This window comes from Diadema antillarum, unplaced genomic scaffold, assembly GCF_040938485.1.
Source record: "Diadema antillarum isolate AM-2024a unplaced genomic scaffold, OU_Dant_1.0 seq00000985_RagTag, whole genome shotgun sequence".
In the NCBI taxonomy this organism is placed as follows: Eukaryota; Metazoa; Echinodermata; class Echinoidea; order Diadematoida; family Diadematidae; genus Diadema; species Diadema antillarum.
Genome location: NW_027271825.1, coordinates 87,647 through 99,797, shown reverse-complemented (window position 1 = coordinate 99,797; position 12,151 = coordinate 87,647). Strand labels below are relative to the sequence as shown.

Below are 12,151 nucleotides of genomic sequence, written 5' to 3'. Positions count from 1 at the left end.
CAGACTGTGGTACATCATATCAGCACTACAGACAATACTGTGTGTTTCCATAATATGAACGAGGTTCCAAAATAAAACAAGGCAGAGCCAGACTAGCATGACTTATATAAGAATATTCATCATATGCTCCCTATCATCTTGAATACACAAACTACATGTCGTCTGTTGAGAATGAGAAGGGCGTTAAGTGGTCGTGAACACTATGGGTTTAGTGGCAACTTAACGCCCTTATCATTCTCAGCCGACGATGTGTTGCAGTTACTCAGTATATTACTGGGTTACATGACATCGACCTTTCTTTGGGATACAGCAATGAAAATACTACGTAAAAAATCAACAAGCAACAGAGAGTCATTACCACGGGCAAAGAACGATGGCGGATGAACATACAAAATTCAGCAGGGTTGACGAGCCCTCTGTCGCGAAGAAGGCTAGATGACCTGAGGAAAGCTATTTCTGTTCTGTAGCTGCTTCAGTGAGGCACCATTGGTTGGTGTGCTGCATGAGGGTGGATCAGGCCAAGCGTCATGAGTGCTGCTGTCAGGGGGGGGGGGGGGGGGGACAAAAAAGAAAGGATTTTTCAGAATGGGCACTGATACAGGAAAGGGACAGGGGCAGTCAAAATCACAAGAGTGGTTTGAGCAGCCACCTCAACAACAGCTTAGCATCAGCACAGAAGCTGTAAGCATTTCAGCTGTTGCCTTAACTAAATGACTTGCAATCACTAAAAGATTGTCCATTGTTATACTGTTATGAAACTCTCGAGTCAGATACTGTGAGATATATGCAACCATTGTAATCATTCAAGAAAAGTAATGCTCAAAGGTATAGCTGAGCACTGATGGACAGTCTTCTATGTACGGCTGTGATATCCACTGGTAGAATGGCATCTCTGCAACACACAATACACATAACATGCTGCTCCATGGCTAATACTGGCATAACATAGATGAAATATAGACTTTCCTGCTTTTCAAAAACCTCATAAAACTAATTTACAAATTACATTATAGCATTATCAATCTATCTATCAGCATGATTTCTTCACTAATTTCATCTGTGACAATTTTTCATGTTTTTCCAGTGGTGGAGATAAGATAAAAAGCATATTTGTAAATAGACATGTAATCAAGAAATATGAAGTTGGATTACACAGAAATATTATACCATACTCCTCTATTGTACGTGTAAATAGCACAAAGACATTGATCAAATAAACTATATTCACAATTACTACAACTCATCTACCGTGTATACCCCCCCCCCCCAATCTCCTTAAAGGGATAGCTGAGTACAATACCGAGAGTATGAGTATGATCATAGGAGAGTGAGGTTTACCACCGAGCTGGTTGAGTGTGCCCGCTTTCTCTTCCAGCAGTCTGGGTGGATTTTCTTGTGTTCCTCTGCCAGCTGCTTGGCCTCCTGAGAGAAGACACGTCTCTCCTCCAACTTCATCTTCTTCCACTTGTTGCCAAGAATAACGCTGATGGCTCTGTGTAAAGACAAACATGATACATAATTGATGTCATTCATTCACCAGTTCATTCATTCACAGCATAACTGATAGAGCCCTGTGTGTTACATAGTGTCATCCATGATCATGCTGAAATATCTGTGTATGGAACAACACATCCTTGTACATTTGTAAATCATTCACTCATTTATTCACAGATTCTCAGCAAAATAAATCAAATGATGCTCAGGATCATTGTTGTTTTGAGACTGTCCAATATTTACCTATCATAAGTATCAATAAGTATCACAAATTTTGCATAACACCACTTCAGATGTTAAATATGATGTGTCGTTCAGTGTTCAGATGAAAAGATAGATAATTGAAAGTCTGCCCTCCTCTGTCTTTGAGAAAATTTTTACACTAAGCTGTCTTTCATGTAAGATGAGACATGGTGAATGAATAAAGTTAAGTATGAATAAGATTCTGATGTCAGATGAGCTTGAGAAAAGTCAGGAATGATCTAAGTTGGCAGTAAGTACCTGTTATCCTTGTCAGGGTACAGCTGAGTGTACTCAAGTCTGAACTTCTTGGCAAACAGCATGAAAGCATTCATGGGTCTCTTCCCCTTGCCTTGATCACCCAGCTGCAGTTTCTTCATTCCCTTTGAGGGGGAGGAGGGGGCGCTGGCACTGCCCCCCGAGGGTGACAAGATGAATGGGGGCAGGGAGGTGTGGGAGGAGGATGAGATGATGGGGCGGGTGGGGCTCTTCTCAAAGTCCTTGCGGTGTTTGGCCATGCTGCTCAAGGCCAGAACTGCAGACGAGTCCAGGGGAGTAAAGTCTAGGCTGGAAACACAAATTTTAAAGATGTACAAGAAACATTAAATAGCTTGAAATTGAAAAGAAAAAAATATATACAGTGCACTCCCGTTACAATGAACACGGTTTTTATAAAATGGGTTCAAGAATGTAGCCAATAGGAAGCGCTGAAATGAGTCACATGTGCTTTGGTTACTCAGTCCCATTGCACTGCGTGTTAAATCCTATTGCCGATCGTCTGTGCGCACGGCGGCTCCTTTGAATTGCATGCATACGCGCTGTCAATCCTGTAAACAACTTCTACAGTGTAGTTCGGGCTGCCGGCCGGCCGGCCTTTCTTCCCTCGTGCATACATAACATGTGTGGCGTACGTATCATACGTACAGTGTACAGTAGACCAAGCGTTGTGGGACCGGACGCGTACATGGAGTCACTTTGAAGGGCAAATGACGATTTAGCAGGTTAATTCTCACGCCGTTTTCAGAGTATGTTGTCTAGTAGGCCTATATGAGGAGTCTATATCAAGTCTTTAAGGTAAAGGGTGCATATTCTATGTAAAATAAGTAAGTTTTCATGCGGGAACTTAAGTGTCCGGAAACCCAACCCCCCATCATAATTATATGTGCGGGAGTTCCGAGTGCGACGTGCGTAAATGTTTGGGACGAACATCTTCGGACGTCTTGACCCACAAAGGTATGTGAAAAACGCTGAAAAATGCTGTTAGTTTTCGAATTTTCGTCCCATTTTATAAAACAAATGATGCACAGGATTATTTCGTATCCTGTGCATCATTTGTATAATAACGAAATTTCGTTATAACGAAGTAAATCTTCTGGTCCCAAAATTATCACCATGAAAGTCTATGGTACAAAATTCGCTTATAACGAACACGGTTATAGCGAAATTTCCGTTATAACGAAGTCTTTTCCGAGTGCCACAGACAAAGAAAAACAAAAGAAATGTGCTCCGTTATAACGAAATGCGAATTGCTTTCGAAAATAAGTAGCGGAACAAGCTTATAATTAGCGTCTCTGCATGGGTGAACGCTTCTCACCACTGTGTGTTCGCTCCTTGTGTTTCCTCAGTTTCTGAGGGGAACTTGCGTATATTATTGTAATACAGTTATCCCATCACATTTCACATAGCTTTCCGGTGTCTGATGAGTATTCAGCAAACAGAATACATATGATATATATATATACGTGGTTTCCTTGTTTTCGTTATACAGCTGTATAATGTATTTGTTCGGTTATAACGAAATTTCGTTATAACGAAATTTCGTTATAACAAAAGAAAACTGCCGGTCCCGAGCATTTCGTTAAAACGGGAGTGCACTGTATGTGCCTAAGTAGTGGTGAAAAGCGTGCACTGTACAGCTTTGGCTGCACATGGCCTTTTTGAGGCTTACAAAAACCTAAGGGCCTAGAGAGATGTTGTTGTCATGCAAATGTCTGCTCAGTTAGGTTTTACACTTTTGTAGCACTCACCTCTTGAAGCTTTCAAGGACTTCTGACTCCTTGAAGCTGATGGCATCAGGATGAGATGGAGGCAGGCACACATCACCACTCTCTAGCTCAGAGCATGGGATTCCATATCGCACCACAGTTTGGCAAGGAATATATGATGACCAACCTGTAGAGAAGGCAGTATTTGATTGATTGTACATAAGACTCATTCAACATGCCTCTTTTGGATAGCAGTGATACATCAATGAACCTCACAATAAATTATGTTTCATTTTCACTGACTGTGTGGTGACTTCAGATGAATTTACTCATAAACCGCTAAATAAAACCAAGATTTTCTTTGTTTGTATGCATAAGTCCACATCTAATACACTAGAAGTGCAGTGGTAACAGCAGAAAGCAAGAAAAAGAAATGCTTCATTAAAAAGCCAATTGTTACTGTTTCGTGGTTTGTGATTTGATCGTTGCATGGTAGCTAGAATGCTTTCAGGATCACACAAATTGGAGAATGACACAGAATTCAGCCTGTTTATAGCCATGTTCAGATGTATTTGTAGTCGGAATAAAATTTTATCGCGCAGCAATTAGAATGAAAATTTATGCTTATCTTACCACGACCCTGTGTCCACAGACGGGAAGAAACTCTGACCAATTTACCATGACCTTCGTGGGGATCACCGTGGAGGGTCGTTGTAACTTCTGGAAGTGGTAGCGCCGCGCACGTCGACCATACCATTGTTTTTTTACGAGCGGCATTTATCTTCTCCATTCTTGTTGATGAGAATTTCTGAGCGCTAGTTTCTCCGTCACGATCGACTAGGTTAGAATTGTACTGTACGCGCACGTGCACTCGCATTTGACTCCGGAAGTTTTACCTAGGTCGTATAAGGTTTGTAAGGTCATAGATACTCCAGGGCTTGTTCGCACAGGCAATTTACTCCGACCGGCTAGTCGTGGTAGCGACTATAGCAATTATACAGCATTACAAATGAAACACAGGAATGTCATACCTTTGTCTCTGACAAAGAAGGGATGGTCTGTGGAACAGATTGCTTCCAAGCATGGCTGATTCGTCACATCAGGGTTAAAGGTTAACTTCATCTGATCATATGACTCGCTGTTTGTCCTGGCTGGCTTGGGGTCACTGGGCTTGAGGTCCTCAATCTTGACCAACCTCAAGCCAAGAGGGGCAAAACCTGCCTTGGGTGACTGACCACGCCCGTTGACATCTTGCTGGAGATTGGCTTGAGCTGCCAGAAATTCGGTGCTTCCAATCTCTTCGGCCAGTCGCCACTCGGTACGGGGACCAGAGGTGAAACGTATCAGGTTCCCTAATAGGAATTCACAATGTGTCATCTCGTCACAGGCTTATACAACAGATAAACTATCACCTTCTCACATTCCATAACTCAAGGTGTAGAGGAAAAATACAAATCCACCCTGTGGCTAAAACTAGCCTAAGATGACTGCATGAGGCATGTTGTAAACAATTGTCGATACTTTTATACTGGTCCCACCATGGAAATGAATTGATATAAAAAATCATCTACCCGTATTTGTATGTAGTGACTTATTCAAATTCTGCATAATTGTAAAAGGTAGGTCATCCTGCAAATGAGTAAAAACTGAACCAGAGCTGATGCAATCATATACATGTGATATATGAAATATGAAATGGAACAGGAATGAGATTGGAATGTAGGGTTGAATATTCAGGGTTACCTTTGAGGAAGCACTTCCACACAGCCGTGGGCCAAGGGTGTGACCAAGTGCCTCCCGCTGACTCCGCCTCTTTTGGCGACGCTGGAAATGGTGAGGAGGACGTGATCCTGGCATCACTTTCAGGTGCCCAGGAGCCGATGGGATCGATGATGTCATCCTCCTCCTGAGGATGAGCATTGGAGGAGGAGGAGATGAGAGGTGGGGGAGATGGGGTCCTTCGTGGAGGCTTGGCGTAGGTATGGATAGCACGGTTCAGGGAGTTCACTGCTGCTGACAGTCTGACACACAAAAGTAGATGCACAACAATTAGAATGTACATGTACATGTACATGCACTTATCACATCACACACATTCAAGCTTTGCAAGATTGTGCATCTTAACAGGACAAGTCTTGCTTCCAGACCATCTACATACAGCGTACTACTTTGCTTCCGAGAATATCAATGCTCTCTAATAATGAGAGAAGTATACTTGGTGAGCTGCCTGCTCCTTTGGCAAAGGCAGTGAGTCACCACAGAGGATGCATTTTGTGGAAGGGCTACACAAGACAAAGGGTCTGGAAACCAGACTAAATCAAGAAATATCTTGTCACACTAGGTATTACACACAAATACACACACATACATGTAATACTATGCAAAATAAATCTAGAAATACAGATACAGAATCACAACAGGTAAAAAGAAAAACAACTTCACAAAACAAAGCAAAGTCACATGTGATATTGATCAGAGTTTAGTGAGGTTTTTCTCACCCTGGCTATGAAATCAATAATATTCAGCCTACACCCTCTTGTAAGGTGTAAATAAATTTTATTTTAAAAAATGATCAAAGTACATGTATACACATGCTTTTGTCATTTTTGAGAGGAATATTGGTTTCAAGATCTTACACTTCTGTCTGATGGCATTGCACTTGTTATTGATTCAGAGCACAGATGGAATTTTTATAAAATTGAATATACACAAAAAAGTTGATGTTACTAGTATCCACACCCAAGCTCTTCAATTGTGCTGACACAACACCTGAGGCCAATTTCCTTAAGATTTATGATTGGTCTTACATTCAATTTATCAAGCATAACACAGTGAATCCAACAATATTGATCATAAATCTGTGTCATAATGCACGATTTCAACCACAAGGTTTTCAGCAGATCGAGGAAAACTTTTTTGAATTGCATCAATCTTAAGATTAACATCAGTCTTGAAATATGAAACTGAGACCATCTTCTTTTTTTTTTTGTTGCAAACTTGTGCGCAATTCCTATCCTCACTCAGCAAACTGATACTGCACGGGTTCTTGCTTTCACCATTTGTTGATGCATTACTGGTTTTACATGTAATCGACACAAAAAAAACCCCCCAAAATATAAGGATGAATGAAATTTATATACATTGTAACTACAAACATTTGTTGCAATTTTATCATAATGTCAGTATCACATTGCAATAATGTATTAAAAAAAAAAGAAATATTAATATGAAATATTACATGATAATGGTACAATTATCACCACTCTGACCTGGTTTGCTTGTGGAGGACACTCCCCTCTGAGTGATGCCTTTGTCTCTGTTTGCCACTGGTGGATCCACTCCTTCTGGACTCCATCAGTGGGCTCTGAGGACCGGTAGCAATGATGGCCAACTCTGTAAGCCAGTCAAGGGTGGAGTGCTGCCCTCCGCCTCCATCACACTGGTCCACAGATGAGCCAGTGATGGTGGTTTCACCTCCACTGGAACTAGCCAGGATGCTTTTACTCTTACTTTCATGACACTGGGATGGGCTTGGCTCTGAATAGCACAAATGCATGAAGAGGTGTACAGATACTCTTAGACATAATTATTATATTATAGTAGGCCTAATGAGAAATCACGGAGATAGCAGTGGCAATTGCAGTGATGGTAACAATTTTCAAACTATCAGAGTAATACATTGTAATTATTAATACATGACATAAAACTAGTAAATTGTTATCATTCATATTACAAAGGGATTTCAAGAAGAAGCTATATGAGACTTACATTGTAAGTCTATACACAGTTTGTTAGAAATTATACATTGTACATACAGTACATTACACTATGCACACGTGTCATATCTTCATTTTGCACAATGGTTTAAAGGCAGCCGATCGCCATCCCTTATGGTACGTAAACTCCGAACGACCGAAGTTTGTGCATGCAATTGCGCAATGCCAGACTCGGTGCTATATCCATAAACGTGTGGGACAATGCTGCCACTGAGACACGTGTGTGTGTGCGTGTGTGTGTACGCATCATACACAAACATTGTCACCGCGAGCTGCAGTGATTGGAGGAGAGAGGCCAGAAGACGCGTGGCTCTTTTGGCCTCTCTTCATGCGCATGCGCACTGAGAGTGTGCGTCCATTCGGAAGCTCTTGTGGCTCGCTCGGACAGCCATTTTGGGTTAGGAGATTTGTAGCATTGAGCTCTTGTAGGTTAGCGTGTTGTTCGCTGACCCATTGAGCCAGCGCTATTCTCATTCGGGGTCACTACATTTGATACAGAATGGGGGAGGCAGCGTGTTGCGTTCGTCTCCGTGCCGCACAAACCACTCGCCACGATTGAGTGCCTTTAAAGGGGCGATCGTTAACGATCACCCCGACACTGTACAGGCATTCTAACCTGGAAACATTGAACTGCACATTACTTGAATATGAGACCATTCTGAAGCAAATAATTTTCACACAACAATAAATATATAATGTACTCTTAAATGAATCCCACAAGGATTGGAACAATCATCCCCAGCATTCCCACTGATCAGTACTAGCCATCCCCTTTACATACATTCCTCTCCATGTATACAGTGTATGTGCATGTTTGTTATTTCAAGAAACATCAAATCAATCCTAACACACTCAAACTTAATGCCTATAAAATTGACAAAATGAGAAGATTGTACACTTAGGTTAACAAACACTTTCAATTTAGAGATTATCAGTGTATATGCAATTCATGAGAATTACCCTTCTCTGCAATTTTAGAAGTTTCATTTGTTTAGAACATTAGTAAAAGTCATTACAATTATTACCACCACATTGCAATGAGTACAATGGCCTACCATTTGCATTGTGATCCAGTGAGGGAAGCTGGGGGTGTGAAATCAACTCCTTGTCATCCATCATCCTGTTTTAGTCAGGCGATCTCTGTGTGTAATAATCATCACAAAATGAGTCAATTAAAATTTCTACTATTCAAATGTCCAATCAGTCTGCACTAAGATACATGCTCATGCTACAGTGTAGTTAACAATGTCATGCCATGACATAATGTTGACACAAAGTATGTTTCTTCACAGTTCCACTTTTGTTAATCCATGTACACAATGTACGGTGTACATGATGGATTATATTTGTACTGTTCAGTTCACATCATGAGACATGTACAGTGTATATTTGTACAATGTACATTGTATGCACTTTACATTAATCAACTTGATGGAATCAAAGTAAAAAAGAAAAAAGAAAAAAAAAGAAACTCAAATAAACAAATTCTGGAATTGAATGCACCTACAGTGTAGAGTACAAATACATATTGCAATGTCTGCATTTAGTATCAATTAAACCTTACATATCCATGCAGTAAAGGTTATCAACACAACTTAAAACTCCTGTGACAATAGGTCTACATGTCATGATTGACCTAGGATCTAAATGATATATTTTTTACACTGAATTTTACAAGACAATACTATAGAACAAAGAAACATTGAAAAGGGGTAATACATTGTGTTTCAAGTTTAAATTGAGACATATCTGTATCAAGCAATACATTCAAATGAAGTGCATCTTTCATGACATAATAGAGAATAGAACAGATAAAAGCATGTATCCATGCCCTACATCCTATTTAAGCACAACTGTAAATGTGGATATTTTTGCTCAACAAAATTTTCGCATTCGGCATGGTAAGAAGAGTTTCGCGTGTTTTAAATTCCAAAGAATCATGACATCAACTACTGGAACATACACATAAGGCAAGCAAAAATATTCACATGCTTTTATTCTTGCGCTCGTTACAATTTGTAAGTATGGTTGCGTGAAATGCATGAAAATTTCAACACTGCGAAAATTTCACTTTTACAGTACATAGTTCATCAATATTTAGGAGTAAATTGGCTATTATTTTAGTTTTGGCTCTCTAACATCAGCACAGGAGATGGACATTGGCTATGGTTCAGGATCTGACATCACTGCACGGCATTGCATCATCACTCAGAGATGGACGACGGAGGATAGTCTATAATGAACAGCTATGCCATTTCATTCAACTTGGGTTGGCTTGTAATAAAGTTGTATACTGCAGGCCTAGACAGATAGATCTGTCTGTCTGGAGGAGTCTTTTATTTTTTTTGACGTTACCTATCGCTCTCCTTCAGAGGGGATCCGTGAAGCCAGACGCAGTCTCCATGGAACATTCCCCGACGACCAGATACAGACCGATCTTTCGGTCAACTGCAGGCCCTGGTACATCATACATGCGCTTATACATCTGAGCTATCAATATTGAAATGCATGCCAAAGTTGGGTCGTTGTCTAAATCTGTATATGCCTACACCTTTAAGTTACTCGCTTTACTGAAGAGCTGTAGACCTACACTGTAGATTGATTTTTGTCTTTAATTGTATGTATGATAAGGATATGATGGATTTACGTCAAATGAAACTGATTGGAGCAGCCAGTAGAAATGATATTAAAATTGATTACATTTTGGGTGTAGCATTCTATAAAATGTTGTTCTCAATTAATTTTATGCATTACTACTCAATCATCAGTGCTTCATTATACTGCTATATTAAGCTATGTAAATCATTGGGGTTTATTGGGACGAAAGTAATCCCTCTAACGAGTGCAGTACACACAGATGTCGATGGCATTGCAATCGCACCTCAGCTCTTGCTCACGTACACCCACACCACAGACACAAACACGCAATGCTATGTGTATGCACACTACAGACTCAGTACAGGCGATCATCTGTGTACGGCCTGCCCACACACAGCCAGCTGATCCACAGCCAAGTCCAGGGAATGAATGACCTGGATCAAAATAACATCAAAGTGTTCTATAACATCACGAATCCCCAGCTAAATAACATTAAATTTAGCTATTCACCTTCACATATTACTGTCACATCGTTACACTCACCTAATGAATCCTGTTGGGTGGCTTAACGGAGATTAAATCGTAAACTGGGGAGTTGTTTTTCCTCACCTATCAGCTATCTGCAACCTCGGCACGGGAAGGGACGCCATGATATGAATGGCTATTGTAATCTTGTTTACTATGTATGCAAATATCGAATCCCTCGAACGTGATTGGCTGTAGGGCGGCAAGCCGTCTGTTTGATCTGTGTTGACTGGGATGTTTACAAGCTTGTGACAGGTGAAAATGTACATCCATTGAATGTACGGGCCTGGGTATTATCGAGACTCCGAGTAAACTCAGCTTTATCTTTATAGCCCTGATACAAAAATAGATCATAACATAATTACTGTCGATGTGTTGATGCATTGGTGCAAGACTGGGGCGAGGGGTTTTGAACGCAAACATGTGCTACCAGCTTGATTTTGTTCTTCATTTTTGCAGCAAGAAAATGCCGCTGTCATATAAAATTTCAGAAATAAACAATAAAGTCCTTACGTATAACGAGGAGATAGTCTATGAGATTGATTTGTCTGAATAACAGTATCATGCACCAAATCACAGATCACACACTTACCCTAATAACAACCGCATGTCAATGCTGCTGGTTCAAGTAATTGGGCAAAGAAAATATATTTTTGGCACGGAAAAAAAGGGGGGCTGCGTGTCCCCAGCCTGAGTGTCCATGGTCCGTATTCCCCGAAAGTGGTGATAAATGTGAAAAGATGACTGGAAACTAGTGATTGACCTTGAGGTAATATTATCAGGCAAATAAAAGAGAAGAAATTCTATCTATATAGTAAATTCACTTGATGTATATTATCTTGAACTTATGCATAGAATATAGAGATAAGCCCCATGCATATAGATTGATCATGGATGAAAGCGTTAATTAAAACTGCATGAAAGTGAAAAATTGTTTTTGCCTGCCAAGTGTCGTATATAGATGTAACTTTATTGCAGAAAGAATCTTCAATGGAAACGTGTTTTCTTATTTCAAAGAAAGTGTGTGGAGTTCTGTGTATGCATGACCATGAAGAGTTACTGTTTGGTTGTATTTACAGAAGCCCAAATGGCTATAATACAGCTCTTCTATACATTTTTTTTTTCAAGAAGTAGAGAAGTCGCATATAAGAGTTTGCTTACCTTGAGTCAAGCGGATTTTAAGTTACCAAATAGGCATATTGATCGGGAGAACTTTCTGTACAAGGGGCAGATATCATATAAGCGATTTCGCACACGAGGTTTTTAAAGGGATAGTATTGTATTGGTAGAGATGAGGATTGTGCTTTTAACAAACAGAGAGAGGGGGGGAGAGGAATCGTTATCAAACGTCCAGAAGTCATTATACAGGACAAAAAGCGGCTCAAGAAAAGCAATAAGTAATGAAGCAATTTTATAGATTAGTATCTGAAGCAAAAAGGAATTTTGAATGTAAACTGAAATCTAAAATTATAGAGTTGTAACCGAAAGTGTTTTTGGAGGTATGTGAAAGTACAGCCAAATTTGAATCAATTT

At 40.2% G+C, this 12,151-nt stretch overlaps 1 protein-coding gene across 1 annotated transcript; it reads right to left on the bottom strand.

Annotated features, from left to right (window-relative positions):
• Positions 1 to 364: 364 nt before the first annotated feature.
• Positions 365 to 10,735, bottom strand: LOC139742204 (HMG box-containing protein 1-like). The gene is made up of 9 exons (XM_071652781.1): positions 10,637 to 10,735; positions 8,551 to 8,635; positions 6,989 to 7,256; positions 5,463 to 5,740; positions 4,751 to 5,071; positions 3,762 to 3,906; positions 1,996 to 2,301; positions 1,339 to 1,492; positions 365 to 534 (listed from the first exon to the last, which is right to left on the bottom strand). Exons 2-9 carry the CDS (start codon positions 8,612 to 8,614, stop codon positions 526 to 528), a joined length of 1,545 nt encoding a protein of 514 aa, XP_071508882.1. The 5' UTR covers positions 8,615 to 8,635; positions 10,637 to 10,735; the 3' UTR covers positions 365 to 525.
• Positions 10,736 to 12,151: the final 1,416 nt, after the last annotated feature.

Excerpts from the sequence above, each read along its gene's own strand:
- LOC139742204 (XM_071652781.1), bottom strand. The coding sequence starts at position 8,614 with ATGATGGATGACAAGGAGTTGATTTCACACCCCCAGCTTCCCTCACTG. Across the intron at positions 7,257-8,550 it reads ACTGGATCACAATGCAAATG|AGCCAAGCCCATCCCAGTGT; the intron begins GTAGGCCATTGT and ends TGTGCTATTCAG. Across the intron at positions 5,072-5,462 it reads GTGGAAGTGCTTCCTCAAAG|GGAACCTGATACGTTTCACC; the intron begins GTAACCCTGAAT and ends AATTCCTATTAG.